The sequence below is a fragment of the Varroa jacobsoni genome, unplaced genomic scaffold (genome assembly GCF_002532875.2).
Source record: "Varroa jacobsoni isolate VJ856 unplaced genomic scaffold, vjacob_1.0 scaffold_975, whole genome shotgun sequence".
In the NCBI taxonomy this organism is placed as follows: domain Eukaryota; kingdom Metazoa; phylum Arthropoda; class Arachnida; order Mesostigmata; family Varroidae; genus Varroa; species Varroa jacobsoni.
In genome coordinates this window covers 73,154-97,237 of record NW_019213877.1, presented here as the reverse complement: position 1 = coordinate 97,237, position 24,084 = coordinate 73,154, and the positions used below count along the sequence as shown (strand labels likewise).

Here is a 24,084-nt window from a genome sequence, read left to right as displayed (position 1 = left end):
CTTCATCATCAGCAACAACAGCAAGAGTAACATTAACAAGCGAAGTCGACAATGAAGGAACATAGTCGCTACGACTATAGCGACTATAAGGCTGGCACATACAAATATACAGATGCACGTACACACACACAAACACGCACGCACGCACTTCGTGTTCTTATCCTGAATGGAAGAAAGAACGAGACGTGGTTCGTCTCCGGCAGCTAGAAGAGCGAGAGCTCCTTTGCAGAGTACGAGCATGCCTTCCTGAATCGCGCACACTTCAAGCAGCCATCCAGTTTAGCCAGTGAGAAAACTTCTCCGAAACATGGCTAACGATAGCAACGACATCAACAACAACGGTTCAAGCACGAACGTGAACGATAGATACATCTCGGACGATTTTTTTGCTTGGCCAAGGAATGAGTAAACAGACAGGTTACCTCACCCGATGATGCTAGCCGGCGAGCTACGCCTTAAGTTGTTGCTGTCTGCCGTCTGACGTCGTTTCCGCTTGCCTCTCCACTACGACGCTGTCCACTGAACCAGTCTGTCTTGTCATTCTGTAGATCGGCAGAAGAGACAGCGGCAGCAGCGCTGGCCAGGCGGGATTTAACAGCATGTGAACTGCACATTGTCCTTAGTGGTTTCTTACGCTATTCGGCCATAGACGTCTCCTCCACCTACAACGAGAAGTCAGGTTGAACGAAAAAGACAAAGGGGCAGATACAAACAACCCAAGACAGTTTCACATTGTCGTTCATTGTCGGTGTCGTCTCGTCGTCTTCAAAGAAGCTAGTGTAAGCAGCATCAGATCCTTAAGGGCTAACTTATAATAGGCATTCTACTCTATATAAGAATAAGTATTGTTAGGAATGGCAAGACAGAGTACGCGTTTTGGTCCATTTTCACACGCTTGCTTGCTTGCTACCGCCATTGCGGACAACTCGAATTCTACCTTAAACCAACCTCCAGCCGTAGCTGGATCTTTCTATTAACTATCCACTCCCTCCGCTATAGATACGATGTATATGATTCGTATGGTTCGTCATGCGTCATACCCCGTAACATTTCTTCGATGTTCGACTTTTGTCTCACCACGCGGTTCTCTTCGATTTAGGTCGTTTTTTATACATAGATCATTCACATTTACGGACGTCTGCTGGTTTATAGGTAAAAGGTGTACTACGAGAAAGCTAAGCGCATTAAGTTAAAGCCATATTTTTCTTTCAAGCAATACTTTATATTGTTGTTGATGCTGTCACTCTTGTTACATGCTTTTTTCCGTTCACACCGCAGCAGCATAAGATGTCGCAGAAGTAGCCGTGGCCACCGCCGACGCCGGCGTCCCAGTAGACGCCACTGAAATGAAACGGGACACATTGTAATCGAACGAGAACAAATCTTGTCGAAAGACACATGTATATATACATATATATATATATATACATCTACATGTATATATACAAACGTTCTTGTTTTTGCTCTCGAACAGTCTATGTTCGGTTCCGTCCGTTTGCCACAAACGTCCGCCTGAGACAACGAGTGCCGCTGCGATTCATACCGATCGCACTCGGATTCTCGGCGGCGGCGCTTAAAAGTCTCCAGTCATCGACAGATAAATTTGCCGTAGTCGTCGTTATCTTAGCGGCTATCTTCGACACCACCCGTCGTTCGAATTTTTTTTATCTTCGTCTTATTCTTGAATATGTTTTACTCCTCCGAATTCACAGTTGCCGCTGCTGTCGCTAAAGCGACTGCCGCCTGTCTTCCCGGCAGAGATATGTACAGATATGAGCTGTCGATACATTAATGGCACTACGGTGCCAATCCGAGTCTATGCTGAAACGGCGTCGGTAGCTCCGGAAGACACTGATTTGTACTTCCTTACTAGTGAACGAAACAGATTTGCAGCAGCGGTAGGAGCTACTACCCACAAGACAGTTGCCTGCCAGCCGTCGGCCGTCTGCTCGCTAGGTAGAGTGGCAGTGAGAGAGGCTAGCTTCATAAATGCTTTGTGCTCTATCCCTTTCCTCCTTTGTTCGTATCTGTTGAAAAGATTTTCTTTTTTTTTTGCTTTTCTTTAAAAAGAGCAGGAAGATCCTCTTCATATGTGGCATGCTGTAAGGCAAAAACCTTAGGCCTAGCAAAGTAGTGCTCACTCGACCATTGACGATCGTCTTCCAGCATGGGTTTAGGGTTCCGATTGCCGTAAAATGGAAGAGACGAGACAGAGCAAACCTTTCCTACTAATGCTACCGGTAATAGTAGGTTTTACACAATCAGTGCTCCAACGCGAAACTGTCATGGTCGCTCATTCCTGTTAGTTTCTGATACTGTCTTCTCCCCTCGCCCCCCCCCTTCTATGGGGTTATCTCTCAAAGGCTTTCATTCATACTAAGAGAAGCAAAACAACCGTCGTACATATTCTACGGCGAGCGAACACACTCGAAGCCTGACTAAAGAAGCAAAGACGCCAGAAAATGTTTCCTGGGAACAAAAAAAACAGACAGTAACTGCTTCTTCCGTAACTCCTGCACATGTGCAGAAGTCAGATACCGGCGAACGAGCGATGGGCTTGCCAAGCCTCACGGCTTTTGTCCATAGAACTGGGCGAGACACCGTCCAAACATGAAAAATATCAAAAGCAAAAGAAAAATTAGCGGGAGAGAGAGAGAGAGGGAAAGGGGGGGGGGAGAAGAAAACGGGTAAGCGACCTACCTAGTTTTCGTTCGTGTATGCATAATTCCGCTTATAGATTTCCCGATTTATGAAGCGAAGGACAGAGCTAGTCAAAGACGGAGATGGAAATGCTGTGTTTGTGTGGTAGACTCTCTTGGATATCTTGCTATAAGCCCTAGCTTTAAAAGGCTCTCCTAAGACCTTTGTGGTCCTTGGGAAATGTAAAGGTCGAGAAAGAGTGCTGAAGTTGGCTCTATGTAAAAAGCAGAAAGTGAGCTTGAACTTTTTCTCTTTTCCTGCTGTGTCACTGCACTACACGAGCTGTAGCAGGAAGGAGATTCAAAAGCCAGGCGCATGATTGGAGCTTTAAGCGGAACTTAATCAAGTTGCTTTGCTTCTTATTTCGTTGAATTCACGGTGGGTGAGACACAGTGCGGGGCGGACTGCTCGAATAAAAGACAATGTGCTATATATACCACGTTAAAAATTATTCCAACAACGACCCTATTGCAGACAAAGGTACGTTTTTATATTGTTTTTATTTTCGCTTTGCTTCCACTGATCTGTGTTTCTTTCTTTCAATTCTAACCTCTCTGCTTTTCTGTTTGTCTCAAAGTTTGGGGATCCGTCTACATCCGTAGGCTTACCCTTACACGTAGCTGGTGCTTGTCGGTATACCGGTGAATTTTTAGCAAGAAGCTACCACACAAACTGCCGCCTGCACCAATCAGATACTAACGATTATTGCAATTACTATTGCTACCACATGTTCTCTAGCTCGTGTGATATGAAATCCAGTGCACACAAGCGCAAAATTTAAAGGATGAAGAAAAGGATAGGACGTTTTTGAAGGAGTACGAGGTACAACCAAAAAAAAAAGTAGAGAAGAATAGGGTCTCACCATGTGACTCGGTGATGCTGCTGGTCTCCCTGCCGCTATCAAGATCTTCTTCGCACCCGAGATACGTAGAGCTGTCATAGCAGAAGCAGCGAAGCTAAACAAGAGTGTTCATAATAATCATCATCGCCCTTTTTGTCGTTGCAAGCGACCACCGGAAGGCAAGGATTCGAATCCGAGACTACCTTTCAGGGCGTAGACCCACTTGCTCATTCGTGCGATGTTACTCTTACGTAGTATAGGGTCTCTTAGCAATGACTATGGAAGTTTGAAAAGGAACCCAGCCCAGCCATTAAAGGGATGTCTTATGCCACAGGAAGGAAGCATACACTTGTCGGAAATAAGGGTTCTGTACTCGTGGTGGGACCACTTCGAACACCGACACTAGGTTCAGCCCGTATCGAGAGAGAACTGTCATTATCTTACACATATGCCAAAAGGCGTTGTAGACACGTATTTTTTTTTTAAATTTATATCCGTTTTGTTAATAGCTATACAGATAGAAAATCCCCTTTGGCATCGATCGAGCCCATTTTTCGTGATATAATTATTTCGATTTGAGAGGTCTGTCCTGGGAAACTCTAATTTTTTGCAATATGCTAGATTAATTCGGTCGACCAAAATGCAGAGCAGCACACTACAACTAAGGGTATTTATAGGTATTTGCCAAATAAATAAAAAGTAGAGATACATAAACAGTAATGTAAAATAATACATGTCTCTTATTTCCATTTACCAGGCAAATAAGTGGAAGAGCGAACACCTCCTACAAGTAAGGAACAATTGTACACAAAAACACAATAACACAGGATACAGCTACCCCGTGAAACATAACCACAAAGTGTCATATGCGTGAGGCAAATGTGTCTGCAAAAAGAACAATACGATTTGCTAGAAAATTATTCTCTAGAAAATCGTATTGTTCTTTCTAGCAGGACAAGTCGTACTGAGAGAAATTGTTCCGTTTTCTTAATTAGCACCAAAGTTAAGGCAAGGTACGAAAAGACTAACTAAATCTGTTCTTGAATGAGTGATGATTAAGGTTCTCATAGCTTGGATAAGACACACGGGCCTAGTTCAAGGGCTCACAGACCAGGCCACGTGTGGCCAATGCTGGTTACGATTATTAGGTAACAGATACGGTTGAAACACAAAGCACATTGAAATTCGGTGAAAGGCTTCGCTTCAGATGGTCCTTTGGGCATCAACGACGTTACCGCTAGTGTGTTTGCAACGGAGCTTGTTTTTCTTCGATTATATTGGCCCACGCATCACAATGATATATTTCGCTCAGTGATACTAAAATAGGTATAGGTAAATTGTATTACCATCTAAAATCAGCGCATTACATACAAGTTTTCGAAAAATTATTGTATTTCTTTGACAAATGAAGAGATATCCATAACTATTGAAGAACTTTGCAGGAAATGTCCGTATTACGTTATATATATATACGGAAGTAGGTACGTTGTTGCACTAAAATATCTGCATATGAATTGCGAGATGTAGATAGTAATGCTCTTAAGAAGTCTATCTCTAACCTGTCTTCAGTCATACCTAACCACACAATCGTGTATCACTTCACAATGGCAAGACCAGAAAGCTCTCAATATGTGAGGTATGCTTTACAGAACTCTTTGTTTCTCTAAACAGGAAGACCCGGCGAATTTTTTAGCGGCCGGCCGGATGAATGGACAGCGAATCTGAATTGCAGCCTTGTAGAGACCATTTCTCCCTCGACGCTGCTGTAATCGCGGCTGCCGCTACGGCGTCCGTTCATGACGATGCTATCCTTGTACCGCTGCTGCTGCTACCGGTTTTGTCGTGCTTTTGGTGGCTGCAGTGCTTCTCCTCAACCTTTTGTAAATGATGCAATTCACGCCAACATCGGCGTTTCGTCTCTCCCGATGTGTATTTCTTTGTTGTCTCCTACGAATGATTGGGGTCTTCTGCCTGTGTTCTCTGCCTACCTCTAATCACCAGGCATAGTTTGTCCCTGACAACAGCTTCGGCGCACTATCAACAACAGTTGCCATTCCGCCACTCTTTAAACATTCAACTTTCTTTTTAACCCTTAACGCGCGCGGAGGAAGTGAAACGAGTGTACTGGCATCCGCAGCACTTCCGTTCCCAGGGGATCCGAATACCATAGCGGCAACATCAGCGCACCACGGGCAGCTGCCATTACCCTCGACACAACCCACAGACAGACTCGAGAAATAGAAAATAGAAAAATAGTCATCGTCATCATCATCACCGTCGTCGTCGTCGTCGTCACTCAGCCACACAGGCAACTGCACAGGCAGACAACACTCATCCGCCAGCGAAATCGGCGACTGCTTTTCAGTGGAAATTGATTGACTGAAAAGAGGAGACGGACACGGCGAACTTGGCCTGGAGTGTGCGCCTCCGATCGCCGGTGGAGATACTCCGTGGATACTCTGCGGCCGGGAGCTGACAGCCACGACATCCTCACTACAATTACAGTGGCTGAGTAGAGTCTCCCTATAGGAATCCCGTCGCACTGGTAGCATCAATACCACAAACAGTTATAATATTTTGAGCAGCGGCCACAGCATAAGCGGAACAAGCCCTAGCCAAAGCTGAGACAGTAGCAGCGGGCTGGTAGTAGAGTCGACCCTCGATGACCTTGAGCTTGTTTGAATTCTGTTATTTTTGCTCTTCTTTACCGGGGTCGCCTGTCATTTACGGTGGGCTGTGCCATCAATAATAATGCGCGCACTCCGTTGCCCAGCTTAATCTTATTCTAGGGCTATACTCGAAAACATGGCAGATAAACATATCTTCGGCCGAACAAACCGACTGCCAAGTGCATCCTGTTCGGTTCCCTTAAATCCCAGCCCAGCAACGAGCATCCGCTCTAAAACGTGGGGTTCAGTTCCAATTCGGCATTCTGTTCTATCACACTCAATCCTAAAACGATGCAAATGCATGAATACCATCATTACTCGCTCTGCTTCTTCTGTCCGTACCTATCCGTCTGTCTTACATGGTGAGTGGTCTTTTGCGACGTTTTTGCGTCGTGTTCTTCTCTTAGTTAGCACCTGACCCCCAGCACCTCCTTTCCCGCTGCCTTTCTTATTTGTTACTGGACTGCCCATTAGAAAATAGTGTATTCATATACCTCCACGTAGATGGAAACTGAGTCACAACCAATGCAACCTGTACTGTATGTGGACGCCGTCGGAAAAACTGCAGAAGCGGCAGATAAAACTGATCGGCTACACGCGTTCCATCGTATAGTTCAAAGGGTGATAGCGATCGAGGTAATTACAGGAACAACCAGCGAAAAGGATCTGTAAATATTTTCCTAGGAACAAATGCTAATAACATTTGCAATGCGAGCGTTTCTATGGTTACAGATTATATGCAATAGTGGTATACAATTTGTTTCAAACCTATTTAGCACTTACGTAACAGTTTCAAGGAAATTATGAATTTTCGGTATACGTAATAGTTGTGTAACTATTATGTGAAGCATTTGCAATAAGCGTTGATATAAAACGAGTGTTTGGTGATAAAGGCGTATACTGTGCTTCTAATGGTTGTGTAAGGCCTCTCGTTTACCAGCTTCACTTACATTCGAAGAAGTTCTAATCGTAAGTTTTCCCTCAGTGCTGTTAGGCCGTTTACATGTGTGACTGGCGAAGGCCACATCGATTATAAGGCCACTGGAACATCACTCCGCCTGAAATGACAAAATAACATTTGACAGGACAAAGACAGCACCAAAACATAAGAAAAATATAGCTTGGAACTATTCCAGTGTGTGATTCATTTAACACGCACCTCTTGATCGGCCAAATTCGCTCTGGTCCAAAGTTACGTGCCGCGCAATATGGTATTCAAGATGAAGATCGTACACCAACAAAACTCGATCGTTTTACTGTGGCCAAATATCAGTTTGATAAATATACTGTCTGTCACATAAATAGGCCATAGAGAAGATGAACAACACCTACCGATTGTTGCATTATAAACATAAACATTACAAGACAAACGTAGGTAGTGATCTCATTCATCTCCTAAATAACAACCGATAGGCATCATTCCAATATTCTTTAGACAGCTGTTGCTAGCTTGACGTTGCCATCTTGTAGAAGTGTTAAGTTTCCTCCGTGAAGTTTGATGTAATATGATCGTGATCCTTCAGTGTAGAAATAGAAAGCTTCCTCTGCGATGGGTTCGGATCTCTGTGATAAATTTGAATGTTATGCTTCAAAATATCCTTTAGCGGACGAATTCGTAGTCTCTGCCGACCCAATTTAAGCAGGCAACCGACTCACGATCTACTCAGCCCCAAACTGGGTTTTCGCTCTATGGCCGAATCTCACGATCTCAGTGGTATGGAACTAAATGGTAGAATCATTGAACATATCCGCCTTCAGGAGTCCAAGATGTACTTATACGCAGGAAGACCAATAACCCAGTGAGCTTTAGGTGAAGCGCTCTTAACTTTCCTCCGTTATAAGATCAGGTCGAGCAGAACTACAACGACAAGAAGTAACCGTCTTATTTATCGATGCGTGCGCTAAGTAGACGCGGAGTAGCTTCGTTAGTAATCAGTGCCTCGACTTTATAGGAATAATAGTAAGGCTAGTTGTGGACGATCCGTCTGAGTGCCTCCCAGAACATCGACCTCTGAGTCGTCTTCTTCCATAAATTCCGCCCAATTTTGTAGTCCGATCTAGCTGCAATGGTGAGTTCGCAGACACTGAGTCGTCTGGAACTTTCCGCCTTGTTTTTTTTTAGCTTCGCCTCTCTGTTTTTTTGGCTCGAGACTTCCTGCCACAAAAACCAACATCAGTACTACCAACAGCGGTATTACCACCCCCCAGTAGTGTCATTACCTTGCCTTGGCGCCTTGACCTTACCGCAATCGACCACCCTCGACATGACAGCCTGTCTATTTCTTTACACTCTCTACCAGCATTGCTGCGCTTTGTCTTACTTCCTACCCGACATCAAGGATTATCGTACTACCACAGGCATGCCAAGCCTAACACTAGTAGCCTCTAGCTGGCCGTGTCGCATCGTAGGGCCTGTCGAGGAGCTACAGGCAATGTTTCTTGTTCGCCGCCAGTAAAAAGTCATCTTACTTGGCCCCATCAGCGTCAGGTCAGAGATCCTTGTCCGGCCACATCTGCTGCTGCTGCCGCTGTCTATAGCGGCAGCGAGATGTATTCCGTATGTGTCCATTCGGCCGATTCGTTAGTCGGCGTCTCAAGTTTGCTGTTTATTCCGCGACGACCGTCGCAGACCGGTATGGTTATGGTTACTGGAATGCTAACGCAAACTTCCCCTACCCCAGCCGAACCCTAAATTCCCCTTTCCGATGCTGATCGACAACTCGGCAATCGTATGCAGACACCCGCCAAAACATAGCCACTACTACTACTACGTTATTACTCCAATAGCTAGGCCTTGTAGTGAACAGCATTAAGCGAAAAACACATCTAGGTAGTCAGTGTTTCCACACAACCTCCTCCCGCATACTTATTTAATTTACGAGGATATTACTCGATATCATCTGCTCAATGGGAGAGTACTCTTTGAGCGTAGCATAGGTCCTGCCGTAGTAGCGCAACAGTGATTTGCAGGATTTGTATCAGATCGTAACGCAACTGCGAAGAGCCGGCAATTCCAGCCCCTTCCATCCATTATTTTTCACCGCTTCGAATTGTGGGACGAAGGTTAACATTTAGCGATGAGCGGGTCTTACACACCAGCGACGTCACTGGATGAACGGAGCAAACGTCGAGGAAGCACACAAGTTGACCCGCCCACACGTCTCTAACTGATGACCTGACGACTTGGCTTTCTAACTTCCGTTTTTCATCCTAGCTGCGCAGCGTCTCCGGCTGCAGACTCAGTGTGATACATCAATCTGCTAAGTTTATACTACTGACTATTGGGCCGGATGACCGAGTTAAAAGCCTGTGGATGCGAACGCCTGCAGGCCAATCTTCAACTAACTCCGTCGTCGATCGGTAACGGCAGGGGTGTTTTGGGAATCAATAATTGGTGCCGTCTTTGTTTGGTGTTCACCCTTTAGCCTGCCCCTTTCCGCTTTTCGACCTCATGTACGCGTTTTGTTCTATGCAAAAGCATCTAAAAGAAGACGAAGACTCCTACCGCCTACACCAAAGGTGTGGCATGGGGCGCGGATGAGGTGTTCGTTGTTGCTGATGTTCACGATAAGACTGGCGTTTCTGATGTGACTGCCCAGCGTTGTAGTCTCAAAGTGCCGGCCCGGGGCGACTGCGTATCCTCTGTGGAGAAGGCTCGCTTATTCGCCCCAGCTAGCAACTTAAGGCAAGCAAACCCATTAAACTCTCTCGTGATCGGGGTGGTTAGAAAACTAACACTCGCTATTTACACATCTTTCGGTTACCGGTACTGCTGTTATGTAGGAAATCTAAGAAAAGGAACGAGGTTGATTGTTGTAATGATCAAGCAAAAAGCGAAGCTCAACAACTCACCGATAAAATCAAACCCTCACTACGCTACTACGCTTATTCACGGAAAGAATTCGTAGGTGCTTATTGATTTCCATCAGACTCTAATTCTACTCCTGGTATGTTTAGCTTTCTCAGTCATCGCACTATCGCAATCTAAGAGTGACAGGGGCACAATGGCTACCAGAGCAATTAGTAGAATTGAACATTGAATGAAATGGCTGCGGTGCCGCTACTTCGATGGGATAGCAGTGCCCACCCGTGGCTGACCTCACGAAGACAGAAGACTGGGTAGAATAGCTTACTTCGGGCAACTGCATTTGGGCTACCCCGAATTAATAAGTACGTAGTCATTGTCAGACAGCGAACCATTTTACGAAACTAATGTTTTTCGCCGTATCTCAGGGCATTCATTTCCACTCGGTATTTTGCATTTGTTTGTTAAACTTTGCAGGAGCTGAGTATACATTTGTATCAGATCCGTATGCTATGCACATTTACATGCTACCGTCTGATTTCACACTATGTTCTACTACACACTACTATCCACACAGAGAACTATGACGATTTGCCCCCAGAAAAAGGTAATTAGACCTCTCTTATTTTCAATTTCGACATTGATGTATGTACGTTACACCTTGCGCGAAATAGTCAGGTACTCGCAAGGCTGAAGTTTTGTAAAATATATTATACGTGTTCTGGTATGATTTGTTTTCGTCATTATTGTTGCAGAACTTAAAACACCTATACACCAGTCTGTTTTTAATGGGCAATAATATTTGTGGAGTGCTAGGAACCGACTGCAGATACCTAGTACACAATAGTTCTAGAAACCTGCCGTAGCTTAGCTTATTATCCAAACATGATTCCACCCAACGTTGTACAACTTTTGGCGCGCATCCGCGCCAAGGTTCGGCGGAAACAACGCCAAGCGCTGGGCGACTCGCGCGCTCTCGACCGCTGCGCCGTATCTAACATTTGAAATGAGTGGGTGATCGCGCGCAATGAGTTATGATTGCTGCAGCACTGGCCTTTCTCAACTTTGTTATCCTCTACCGCACCTTCTGGACCGTCTGGCGACCACCAGCTTCTGGACTGTTACTATTGGGCTTTGCCCCTTCACCCTCCTCCCGCGCCCCCGCGGGGGCGTCGTAGTCATCGCCTTTATCATTGTGCATCTGTTCACTCAAATCACAAATGGTCAGATTCTCTTCGAACTTCTTCTAGACGTCGTTTCTCAGGTTAGAGTCGTTGCCAGCCGCCATACAGAATATCGTGATGCTACCCCATGCCTGTTCGAAAACGCACTATGTGTCCACTGATCTGAGCGCTACAACCTACCCTGATCTGGTCTGTCTGCCTGTTGTTCCGTCTGTTTCGCCAACCCTTGGCTTCGAGTCACCAGTACACTTCTCCTGATTACTCACTCGGCACTCATCGTCGAGACTGTCGCCATTTGTACAACTGCGCGAGCTGCAGCAGTGACGACTTGCATTATGAACCCTCACTCGTTATCGTTTCCTGCAGTGAACCCCTCGACGAGATCCGTTCGTCCACCTAAAAGAACCCCACGTGGGGCGGTTGATCTGGTTAGTTCAACAAGTAGCCACAATAAGTATTGACTATTGTGGTATATGTGTCAGCTCCGTCGTCGTCCTCGTCGTAGTTGGTGTGTCGGTTGTCTCAATGGTCGATTTTGCCTGGAGGCTTTCTCCTCTCGGCGACCAGCCAGAGTTTGAATTTAACTTAGAAATTCAACTTCAGCCTCTTCTGCCGCTACTTCTTCGCTAAGAGTCCTTATGTCGACGCTAGCCGCTACTCTGGGCTTCGGCTGGATTAGTTCCTTCGGCTATGTTCTTCTGCAAGAAATTGGTACATCTATGCGTGAGAGCGTACCTTAATGACTTCCATGTTCCATCAATAATGCGGTCGTATCAATAGTATAGTCGCACCCTCTACGCCCTGTCTGCTGCACCGGCGCTGGCGCTATCTTGCCCATTTACCGTATTATAGTATTATACAATAGTGTCACTATAACAGATATAAAGCTACACTTTTCTTGGGTACTGGTTCTTCGACTCTCCTTCTGCCTCTTCCTGCCTTCTTTTGTCTCTGTATCTATAGATTCTCTATCTATCTGAGCACCCTATGCTTCATAAGCATCACATACATAAAGATAGGTACTATGGGCGCTTACGGCGTTATCGGCTAGTATTGCTACCTCTACGACGAACTATTATAGCCACCATCCCCAGCATCATCAGCATCATCATCGTCGTAATCGCGGTTCTGCCCTATTCTCTAATATCCTATAGTCGTCGTAGAAACATCAGCGGAGTCGTCGGCGCCATCAGCAGCAGCGCGGCGAGCACCAACGCCGCCAAACACCCACCATCACTACCGGCCATCTGCTTTCCAAGCTGGCCGCCATCTGGTGTTCCTCCTCTCCGCTGTGAGCTCCTGGCGCTGGTGTCGTTCGCTCCCCACCGGTTCTATTCTATGGGCGTCAATGGGGCCGCGGCTTGGCGCTCGAGGAGCTTACGGGTTGGCTGGTTGCTGCTTCGTTGGTTCGCCTGGTGTCGCCGCCGCCGCCGCCGCCGCCGCTGGTGCTCCTTTAGTTGCTGTTCTGTCTATGGCAGGCGGCTGCTGTTGCTCCGGCTGTGTGAGTGAGTGAGCGCCGGTACGCGAATGAACGACTGTGTGACGGCTCCGTCCGCTTGCTTCTGCCTGAATGTATGCGATGTGTGCGTAGTCTCTGTCGGTTGTGTGGACTCCGTGAGCCAGCCCGCGCCTGTTTGTATTTCCTCCTCTCCAGAGTGCCCCGGTAGACTTCAGCTGGCACGGGCCGCTCTGGTGTCAGTTCGTACCAAGACCACGCGGGAGATAGTCGCGTCTCGTGTTGAAACAGAAGCAAACCATAATAACAACGGTAGCTGTAACAGCTTGTCGTTGCCGCCTTCGTCATTGTAGTATCACTAGTAACTGTAGTCATCGAAAAAAACCTGCTAATCACCGTGTGTGCCACAAAGGATATATGCATTCATTCTACGTGCGCAGTCAGCCTGCGTGTCTACCTATGTACATAGAGCAAAACAGTACATCGACAAATGTGTGTGCGTGAATGTTTGTTCAGTTCTGTTAGCGCAACGCCTTGTGAACGTGACCCTTATTACTCTTGGATATTTTGAACGTCATGAGGACCATGCCCTGCCGTGCTATGTGGTGACTGCGCGAATTGAGGACTTTAACCTCCCCCTATTCGTATGCGAGTATAATATATATATATACATATACATATACATATATATATATATATATATATATATATATATATACACATATTCTGGTTATCGTCACCGAACGGTATCTCGCGCTCAAAATGATGACCATACCTAGTGTTGTCGGTTGCTTATCTGCTGTGATCTTCGTCACCGCCAGCTTTCTACAAGTAAGAATACCTACGGCATTCATTTTTACGTACTTGTATATATATATATTGCATATGCGCGGTGTGATTGAACAACGCAGAAGACAAACCATACTTTCTGACACTTCTGCTCGTTTTGTTTATCTCTGTTTTGTTGTTCAGCTCGTCACTAGGCCACGGTATATCTTACTACCTACACTTCATACTAGTTATGTCTGCAGTATATTGACATATACACAAGCGCACACAAAACGAAATAATTAAGGCCACCAATTTTAATATGGCGTCGTCATGAAGGCTATATCAAAGATGACGGAGACGGCGAATCTGTATCATTTTCCACAACTAGTACAGGAGATAATCAGCCAAGTAACGATCCGACCGACGACCGAAATGGGGAGTGGCATCATTAAACGATCGTAACAACGCGATAGTCTTATCATCTGATTTTGCCTGGATACCACGAGCAATAATAGGGTAGATACAACGACCTGCCGACGGACACACATAGATATAACACCGATGAGATAGCCAGCTCTCACTGCTTCCCAGCTACTGGCTAGAACCGCGCGTACGTACGTGGCATCTTTGTCCGTCCCCACGTTCGGACCGCCGAACAACGTCGAATGCACGAGAGCTTATCGCATTATCTTCTTAAACGTTGTGCTTTCTCGACTATTCCTTTGTTGATCCATTGCACGGCGGACACCTTTCCTTACCGGCCCACCAAGCGACTGCCTGATATTTCGGTGCGTGGCGTCATCGCTCGCTTATAGCTGGTAGCAGTGGAGCGACTAGGGACCGATGCTACCTGTCGCAGTGAAGATGTTTCTGTGCGCGAAAATGTCACTGCTGTCAAGATAGACATGACCACTGTTGCCACCGTCGGGGGTCGCGGAGGTTCCCACAGTCGGACACGACTTGTGATGGCTGTGTGGCTAACGCACGGTGGTGGTTCAGATCGGATGCTGTCGGATTCTGCTTGTTTTGTCTAATGTTAACTGGTTGCTTTCTCGGCTCGTTGCTAACTTCATTGCTGGCAGCTTCAGTGATCGTAGCTACCACGTGTGAGGTTTGCTACCGCCGAAGTTCATTTAGCGTTCACTACTGTTCTGAAGTTTACTAAGTTAATTTCTGTTTTCTCACCATGTATCTCGGCCGTAACGGCCCGGGTCTACCATGGCTCTTGTGTTTAGAGAAGCAGCGGTAGAATGTAATATATAGCAACGATAGTGAGCTAATCAGACGGTTAAAATGGTACGGAGTCAAGCCAGAGGAACTGAAATGGAAAACATGAATCTACTTGCCGAGATTATCATCAGTAAGATCAAATTTAGGTGGAAAAGCCCACGAGTTGAATCCGCCACGGTTGATGATTTTTCACTCACCTGTAAAACACTCAAGTTATCATTTTGTGATAACAGTTGTGTATCTATCTATTGCAAAGATATACAACTCAATTTAACGTCGACCGCTAGACGTAACCCCGTTTCTCAACTTGAACTTCCAGCTGCTGCTGCTGCTCCAGCCTCTCCTCGTACGTTCTTTACGAGAATACTGCAATAATTGCAACAACTGTTTTATACATAGGCAATTCATGTCATTCTCAGCTGTAGATTTATCCGGTTTGAGTGATGGTAGTAGCGACCTGAGATATATTCGAGGCTCTGCACAGTTGCATGACGGGTTGAGCCAAGCTTCCGCTGAACGTAGTACCAAGGTCGAGCAGAAGCGGCAGAGCCAGCAGCAGCACCAAAGGACACAGGCCCTACAGCGATCTAGCCGGAAGCCGCTCTCCATCATCGCTATTCTTTCCTACTTAACTTCACTGTCCGAAATAGGGGTACTACCTTATGACTGCTTAAACTATCACTTCGTATCGAGCAATTTCTGACCACGTCTGCAAGTTCAGCCCACAAACGGTTATGTCGCCTCGGCAACATCACTCGCCGCGGATCCTCCTACGTGAGGTTTCCCAGCGTCTTCTCGTCTTTGTGCCTCAACAGTTTCTATTAACTAGTTTACCTAGTTACTCCTGAGATGATCACCCTTACACTATGTGCTGACAATAAAAAGGCCTGGTAGTCATCTATCGCTTTGGTGGCTTAATAAATGAAAAATTTCCGATGATGGCCGCGTCAGGAGCAGTCATTGAAAATTCGACAATTCTGCAACAACAAGACGCCCAATTTCGAAGCGATGAGCAGCGTCGTGAACATCTGCTTATGACGGGGCAGCTGCTCGAATACGCAAGAAGACGCTTGTTTTACTTCTACTGTTAGCGTGTTAATACCACCCTTCTACCGCCGGTGTTGTTTGCCAAAGTTGAACAATCAATTTGTCAGTGAATTAGAGTCGTAACGTTTAGCTCTATCCTTTATCTACGTTTTCGTTTGTTCTATAGTACAGGCCACAGGCAAAAACATAACTGGATTGGCCTCAACACGTCTGCTAAAGCAACAGTGTATCCAAAAATAACAAAAAACCGAAGATAGGATAATGCTATCATTGCCATTGGTGTGTAACGTGACTTAATCATCATTGGCTAGTTGATTGGAACGCGTTTATCTTTTTTTTTCTCGCTGTATATCTTGTCATTCGAGTACGCCGGATGAATAGATACCTGTGTAAATGGTTTACTTGTCGTCTAGTTAGCTGGTTGTTGCCATTTACTTGTTGGACTCAGGTCCCTGTAGTCTGTTTGAATCGAGTATGGCTAAGAGAGAACCGCGACGCGGTGTCACCTTACCCAGGACAACAATGGCAATTTGAAGCAGCTAGCAGGTCCGGCGCGAACAACGTGAGCCGTTTTGTCCATCTTTTACCACCATCACGGTTACCGTACTACCAGTGACTTTTGTAAGCGCCAATATTGTTCCAGTAAGAAAATTAAGGAAAGATCACGAAAAGCGACGTTTTTACGTGTGCTGCTGCTGGCGGTCGTTTTATAACCAGCGTAGAAACAATAGCAACAGCGGCACCAACAGCACGCAGACGGTCGCGACGAACAGTTGTCCCGTCCATCGGTGTCGTTGCGCGATAACCAGGCGGCCACGCCAGCCGTAGAAGTTGCCAGCGTTTCGAGGTACTCCAGCAACAACAGCAGGCGGATACCAGTCACTGCCTGGCCGTCACTCCGTTGTTCGCCAGCGAGCGCCAGGTGCTAGAGCTCCGGTGGCATCTGGCCAGTCGCTCACTAGCGGCAATAGTATATTACTACTAGTAAAGGTCGTATAAGTAGTTTTCTCTATGGTACTATGTATGGATGGATGGACGGCCTGCGTGTGACGGCCTGTGTGTACGCTCCTTCCTTCCTTCCTTCTCGTTGCAGCAGCCGGACCTGTATGCCGGCCGGAGTAACAGTGGCGAACGATGGTGCGACTAGGAGAGTCGGGGATTGCTGCCGCCGATGACAACGAACTGACTGGAGTCGCTCGGCTTGATGCTGTCTCGGCTGATGTTTGGTTCCCACAGCGTCTTGTCAGGTCTTCGGCTCGGTCGGGGCTCGTCTGTTCGAGGCCGAAAACCCTGTCTCTCCTACACTCTCGGGGGCGGAATGGCAGATGTCCCTCTTAAAACTGGGAAATCAGCACACCACCGTGCGCTAACCAAAGTACACACACATGCACACCATAAAGATGGCCACGCTCGTTCATACCTGGCTGGCGATATGCTATATACATAAAATTATGACTATCAGTCACTTTGGAGAGCATATGCAAGATAGAAGGCCAGTAACGATTAGCAACGAATCGGATGGGAACATAGGGGCATCTGATACACTTGAAACTGCCCCAACTAAAAAAAACTTCGAGCTTATTCAAATGCAACAAGTCTACCAAACAACAAGCAAACAAGTATAACATGTTCTTAATTCACTAGCAGATTATTATTTAGCTTCATTCAACCGAAATTGACGCTATACATGTCAAGGTAGGTTGGACAATGAAAATTTAACGTATGTTTTTTTCTTTTTTGTGTGCATTTTGTCTATAAATTTACAGAGCGCGATAGCAAGTGGCGTCTTTCAATTAAAGGTCGAAAGCTTGAACATGACAAAGGAGCTCAGTCGTCAGGATGTTCTCCGGCTAAGAATATGTTGGAGCCACTTCCAGAGAGAGATCAATGCTGATAACGTAAGTATACCAGTATACGAAAATTGCTCTACTAAATCACTGATTAGCATCAGGCAAGTAAAAACTAGGGAGATCAAAGCGGAAGACATCATCTGGCTCACTCTATCATACTCTTTCCTTTTTAAATGACACCTCTCGAGCGTGTCGAGTTTTTTCTCGTCGCGCTTCGACTTTTTTCGCCAGTCGTAGCTTTTCCTCCATTTGCCTCAAGTTCCTCTTTCCAGTGTGCTGGTCCATTGCCATCGCAGTCGTCGGCTTCCTTTTCCTCATCGCCGTCACGGTCTTTATCTTTTTTTGTCGTAATATTAGTCAGGGTAGTAGTACTACTCCAGTTCTTTAGGCGTCTGCGTTAGCCATGTGGACATGCATGGCTAGCGTGCCCAACTAATACACTTCCTCTAAAACACAAATATCTGTCTCTTACTTTTCCTCATCCATGCTAGCCCGAAATAACCTACCGCGGCGAGCAAGAACTGCCAGCATGCATCTCACGTGTCTACCGCCGCCGCGTTAGTCCTCTGGCACTAGTTCTTTAATTCTTTTGGCACTCATCCGCTGTCACTCTACCGCCTTCCTCCGAAGTCTTGTTTTCTAGTTTCCTGTTTCTAAAGGAGCCAGACTTTACATCTGCAATGTTTCTTCTCCAATATCATCGTCAGCGTCAGTGTTATTGTCGTCGTCGTCATGGTCGTTTCTTTAGGCCACTTTTCCACTTCCCCCTTCCGACTCTCCCTAACTTTACCTCCATCGGAGTCACTCTTCGCTTTCGACCTGGACCGACCGATACGAATACAGGATGTAGCTTTCCCTGTCTCCTAGCCTGACTCTGTCAGGCCTAAAACACATGCTGATCTTTTTTCCGGTTCTGCTGCCGTGTCCTACTGCCGCTGCCATCGCTGGCTGCTTGTGTCGCTGTTCGTCTTTCTCTCCTCCGCCTTTTCTGTTTACCTCCTTTTTGTCTACGGTTTCCTCTTCTCCTATCTCTGTACCTCTATCCATTTGATCTCTCTCCACTTCGTTTTCTTCTTCGATATCGTCGTAGTCTTTTACTCGCAGAGGTGCTGTGTTTTCCCCCCTTCTATCTTCCTGCTTCAAAAGGGACTTTGGGGGTGCGAGCTAGCGACCCTGATCCGCTGGCTGTTGCTGTCGCTGCCGCCGTCGCCGCCGCTGACCCTGGCCGTCACATCGTACTCATTTTCTTCGTCGTCATCTGCTGCGTCATTTCGATTGTTGGATCTCTGGTTGTTTCGGCAATTGGCGGCAATGTGGTGGACCGCCAGATGGTCTCGGTAAAAGACAGCTCCCCATTCTGACTAGTGAGCTCCAGGCGTCCGGCAGCGGAGCGGCCGCCAGCGACCGGCAGCAGATTCACAGCGGCCTATTGCCGGGCCGCTGTCGCTTTCGCGGGTTGGTCCTCATTTACTGACTGGTTGAATGCTGTTGTCCGGTATTTTCTCGAAAAGAGTCTGCTGCTTACTTGATCTTAATACGGGTCCTCGGCCGGCCGGTTGGCCAGCTTGTTTGTAGCTTATTTCCTAATCTCGGCCTACCTTTGTCGTTAGGTGCATATACATAACTGTCGACTTGTCTGCCTGGTGGTTTGCGCTGCAGACTCGCATGTGGTCGGCGTCGCGTAACGCGTGCCTGATGCTGTCGCCCTCCACCGGGTGTTAGCCGTAACCGTCGAGGCCTTCCACAGTTGATTAGCTAACATTAAGTGCAAGCATCACCTTTTTCGTTATGACCGACGATAGAATGAATAGATAGATTGCCATCATAACCTCGTCAGAGCCACAGCAGAATCAACGTCACAGATACAGATTGTTATTATTATTGTCTTTGTCGTTGTAGTCAAGCGTTGCTGTTACTGATACTGCGTTGTCGCCAGCTTAGCAACAGCAGCACGAAAATTAACATCACAGAGGTATTTCTTCTTGTTATTGCAGATGACGTGTACGTACGGCGAGTCCATTAGCGCACCTCTGAGTCTGCCGTACCCAGCCAACTCATTCGAGGTGTCGATGCCGTTCGACTTCGGCTGGCCGGGCACCTTTGCGCTTGTCGTCGAAGCTTGGCTTGAATCTAAAGTGCCCACCTCAGCACCAGCGTTGCGTCTGACATCATCCCAGTTCCTTGCCATCAGCCAGGAATGGTCGAAGCCTGACCTCGCTCGGTCCCCCGTAAAAATTGCCTTCCGCGCCGTCTGCTCTGCTCACTACTATGGTATCGCCTGTGATCGCCTGTGTCGTCCCCGTAACGACCGCTTCGGCCACTACGAATGCGACGAGGAGGGCAACAAGGTCTGCACTCGCGGCTGGGCCGGCGAATATTGTGATAAACGTAAGTATTGTTTGTCTCATTTCTTCGTCTTCATTGTGGCTCTTGTTGTGGCCGTCATCATCACCATCATCATCATAAGTTGACGATCGTGTCCTTCTGTCGTTTCATTCAGTTCATCTGATCCATCCCTTGCTGATCTCTCTCTCTCTCGCTCTCTGTGTCTCTCTCTGCCTGTTTCTGTCTGTCTGTATTCTGCTCCGCCCTCTCTTTCGCTATGGCTATCACAACCACCTACCTGTAAGCTCTAAAGACTCACAAGCTGTGCGCTTACAATGCATTTCCGCCTGCCGTACTGCTTAACGGACCTGGCGACCATCTGTCTTCATTTTTCTGCTTCTGCTCCTTTTCTTCTACTTTTGTCGATTCTCCCGCCGCCGCTACCTGTCTCTGAGAGCGATGATGGTGATGATGGCGCATACGAAAAGAAACCAATAGCGCATAAGAAACACAGCGGATATCTAACCTGGTTTCTTAATTTTTGCCTTGCAGCGGTATGCAGACCTGGATGCAAAGGCTCGTGCAGCAAGCCGTTCGGCTGCGACTGCCACTTCGGTTATGAGGGCGCTATGTGTGACCAATGTATTCGCTTTCCCGGATGCAAGCACGGTAGCTGTAACCAGCCGTGGCAATGCAACTGCGACGAAGGATGGGGCGGGATGTTGTGCAATCGTGATCTCAACTTTTGTACTAATAACGCCCCGTGCCGGAACGGTGGAACCTGCCTAAACTCGGGTGATGGTCGTTATACCTGCAAATGCCCAATCGGTTTCGGTGGAAAGAACTGCGAGCAGGTGATCAAAGGGTGCGCGGCTCTACCTTGCATGAATGGTGGAACCTGCAAGGAAGTGTCGAACACAACCGACTACAGCTGCCGCTGTCGTGAAGGCTTTTTCGGTGTCCACTGTGAATTTCGTAATGAGACATGCGACACGAAGAAATGCGAAAATAGCGCAACATGCCGAAACACCATCTCAGGTCCCCAGTGCATCTGTCCGCAAGGCTTCGATGGTCCTAATTGCGAGCACAAGATTAATCCATGTGACGGTAATCCCTGCATGAATGGTGGACGGTGCACAAATGGCGAAAAACCATATGCCGATGCCCCATTCCGTTGTACTTGCCCCGAAGGATTTTATGGGCACCGATGCGAGATCCGTGACCATTGCCAGCCAAACCCGTGCTCAAATGGTGCCACCTGCCAAAGTCATGGTGATGGCTTCAAGTGCTTCTGCCGAAAGGGCTTCACGGGAGCCAACTGCACAGTTCAAGTTGACCACTGCGTCCTCAAGCCCTGCGCAAACGGAGGCACCTGCTTTTCACGACAAAACGACTTCGAATGCGCGTGTCCATCAGGTTTCAGCGGGAAGGATTGCTCATTGAACGTGGATGAGTGCAAGCCGAACCCTTGCAAGAATGGAGGCCAATGCACGGACCTCATCGACGGCTATAAATGTACTTGCAAACCGTCATTCACCGGAGCCAATTGTGAATACAGTATGTCTTACAAATACGGAGCGTATGGTTCCAAGTTGAAGCAGATCCCCGAGGCCGATGTGGTGACCGCCGCCCAGAAGGCAACCATTCTGACGCTTGGGATCCTGCTCGTCATTTCGATTGCACTTGGAGCTGTTGCCTATTATCGCAAGTACCGACCGAATCAAGTGGCCATGCGACAGAACAAAGAGAACTCGGCACGGGCAGCGGCTATGATGAACAACTCAATCTATCGATCCGGTGGAAGGAGCGACTCACTTATGAGGAACTCGTTGCGACCTGGTGATGTTGGTTCCCTACGCTATAGCATGACGCCCGGCCTAATCGCTGATCCCTGCGGTGCATTTGTACGACCTCAGCCCAAACTTCCTTCACCAGCCATCAAAATTAATGATGAATTGAAGAATAACAACAAGACGTTACCAAGGCTTGGCACTGACGCGCACGTGTACGCTACTGTTCACGACTACGTCGATGGGGTCGAGCCGCAGTTCTCACGGTACTCGGTCGTCCGAGGCAGTGGGCTGTACTCAAATAATAACAATAACAAAGTGTTAAACACGAGACAAGAAGAGAACCATTATGAGAATGTGAAGAAAGCAAACCCCTCAAGTGGAGACCTCAAAGCCGACCTCAAGGCAAAAACAGGGGGTTGCCAGAGCAACAAATCAGCGAATTTTGTCTGCTCAGCACCTCTGAAGAACAACAATAACAACAACAACAACCACCACATCAGTAATAATACTAGCTGTAACAACAGTAGCAGTCACCACGCCGTCCATAATACGAGCAGCAGCAAGATTTGCAACGAGAAAAGCGCCGGGGCAAATTCGAGCAAGCTCAGTACACAAGTATAGGCCACCTCTGGGTTCGCCATTCCCCGAAGCGCCATGGATACGCACATGATTGGCACCATTATCACTATCGTGTGTATCGTTAGGGGCCTTTATACCTGTTTCTGTTAGATGATGAATTCGCCATGATCTCTTTGCGCCTACCTGCCTACATTCGTGTAATGTGTTTATTTGCCTGGCGCGTTGGTGCAGTTGTTGCAGCACAGCCACACAATATTGGCTGTTTGCTACAGATTGCTGTTGTTGTTCGGCACTACTGCTGTCTTCTGTTAATATTCTTGTTGTTGTAATCAGAGAGAGAGAGAGGGGAGATCGAGATAGAGGGAGAGGGAGAGAAATTAAAATGGTGGACTAGTACTACAATCAATAGTTATGTAGACTAGCTATACAGGCGTTGTATAATTGCGACACAAACAGAAGATGCATTACACATTGTAAATAATTGCTGTTGAAAAGTTGTTGTTAAAACTAAAGTAGTAAACGGTGCAGTAACATATGCGAGAACCCGGGGGGATCACGGGGGAGAAGACACATAGTTAGGGATAGCTCGGGCAGCTTAAAAGATAAACGAAGCGGAACAACGAAAAAGGGCCAAATAATAAACACAATACAGCATAATGGGAAAAACGAATTGTGAAGACGCTTGTGATGTTCGGCGTATGGCGTAGTTGAGATTGGCTGATTGATATGGAGTTACAAATTAATTAACTATTACATAGTAAATAGCGATTGCCAATTTCGACCACGTACATCGCGTCTATCTCATGTAAATAATATCAAAGCGGATCGAACTATATGATGATGATTATATTGACAATAATCTTAATTAATTATAATTATTATATTATTTGAAAAACGTAATAATTGTAGAAAACGGAACAAAGCGAGAGGATTATTTATTTTTAAGAAACCAAAAACATGACCCCGAATATATATATATATATATATATATATATATATATATAGAGATAGAATCGGTGGTCCGCTGTAATATAATGATAATAATATTATTGATAACAACAGTAATAATGATAACATAAATCCATAGATGCTAATATTGTACATAGTAAGTAATATTTAAAAGCCGAAGGTCGTAAAGAAAGTAAACGCCGTAAGTGCGTAGGCAAAGAAATGTTGTTAATAAATGCTCGAAACAAAGAAAAATCTCGTAAAACAAACAAGACCCATGTTTTTATTTGCTTAGCGGTCAGCTTAAAATGTAATGAGAATCAGAGAAATTACAGGTCGTACTAATTACCGACTACGAAACAGGTCTGATCTGGAATAGTTCACTAGAATTGAGTTTCTCTAGAATGTTGTAGTCTCAGGAAGGGCAACAAACGGGGTAGCCTAGTGTTCTATATGTTAACTAATAGTTTTGTTAATTTGTTGGTATAATAGTGCTCTAGTTAAACAAGAGTGGGAGTGCTAAGACAGTGCACACTTCACATATATACGTATGTACGTCATCCCACATCAGCCTTGTTCAATAGTTTCTATACGTCCCCATAATAATGTCGCGGTAAAGCGTTGAATTAATAAACCTAAGGACACTTGTTTGTCTGTATCTGAAATGCCGACAATCTCTGCCGAGAGCCGGTCATCTGAAGCAACGCTTAACGCACATACGATCGAAGCATGTTATTAACAAGATTCACACTTCAACGAATGAAGTTATCGAAGGCTCCTTGATAATGTTTGTAATAAGGTAATGTTTTGATATTGAAATGATGCGAGTTAGTATTACGTACCCTTCATTAAGTTTCGAAGATCAAAGCATATCACTCTAGACGAA

The 24,084-nt window shown here is 46.4% G+C and overlaps 1 protein-coding gene across 1 annotated transcript; it reads left to right on the top strand.

Annotated features, from left to right (window-relative positions):
* Positions 1 to 12,911: 12,911 nt before the first annotated feature.
* LOC111265497 (uncharacterized) lies at positions 12,912 to 23,470 on the top strand. The gene is made up of 4 exons (XM_022842236.2): positions 12,912 to 13,486; positions 17,470 to 17,601; positions 19,548 to 19,941; positions 20,431 to 23,470. Exons 1-4 carry the CDS (start codon positions 13,418 to 13,420, stop codon positions 22,290 to 22,292), a joined length of 2,457 nt encoding a protein of 818 aa, XP_022697971.1. The 5' UTR covers positions 12,912 to 13,417; the 3' UTR covers positions 22,293 to 23,470.
* Positions 23,471 to 24,084: the final 614 nt, after the last annotated feature.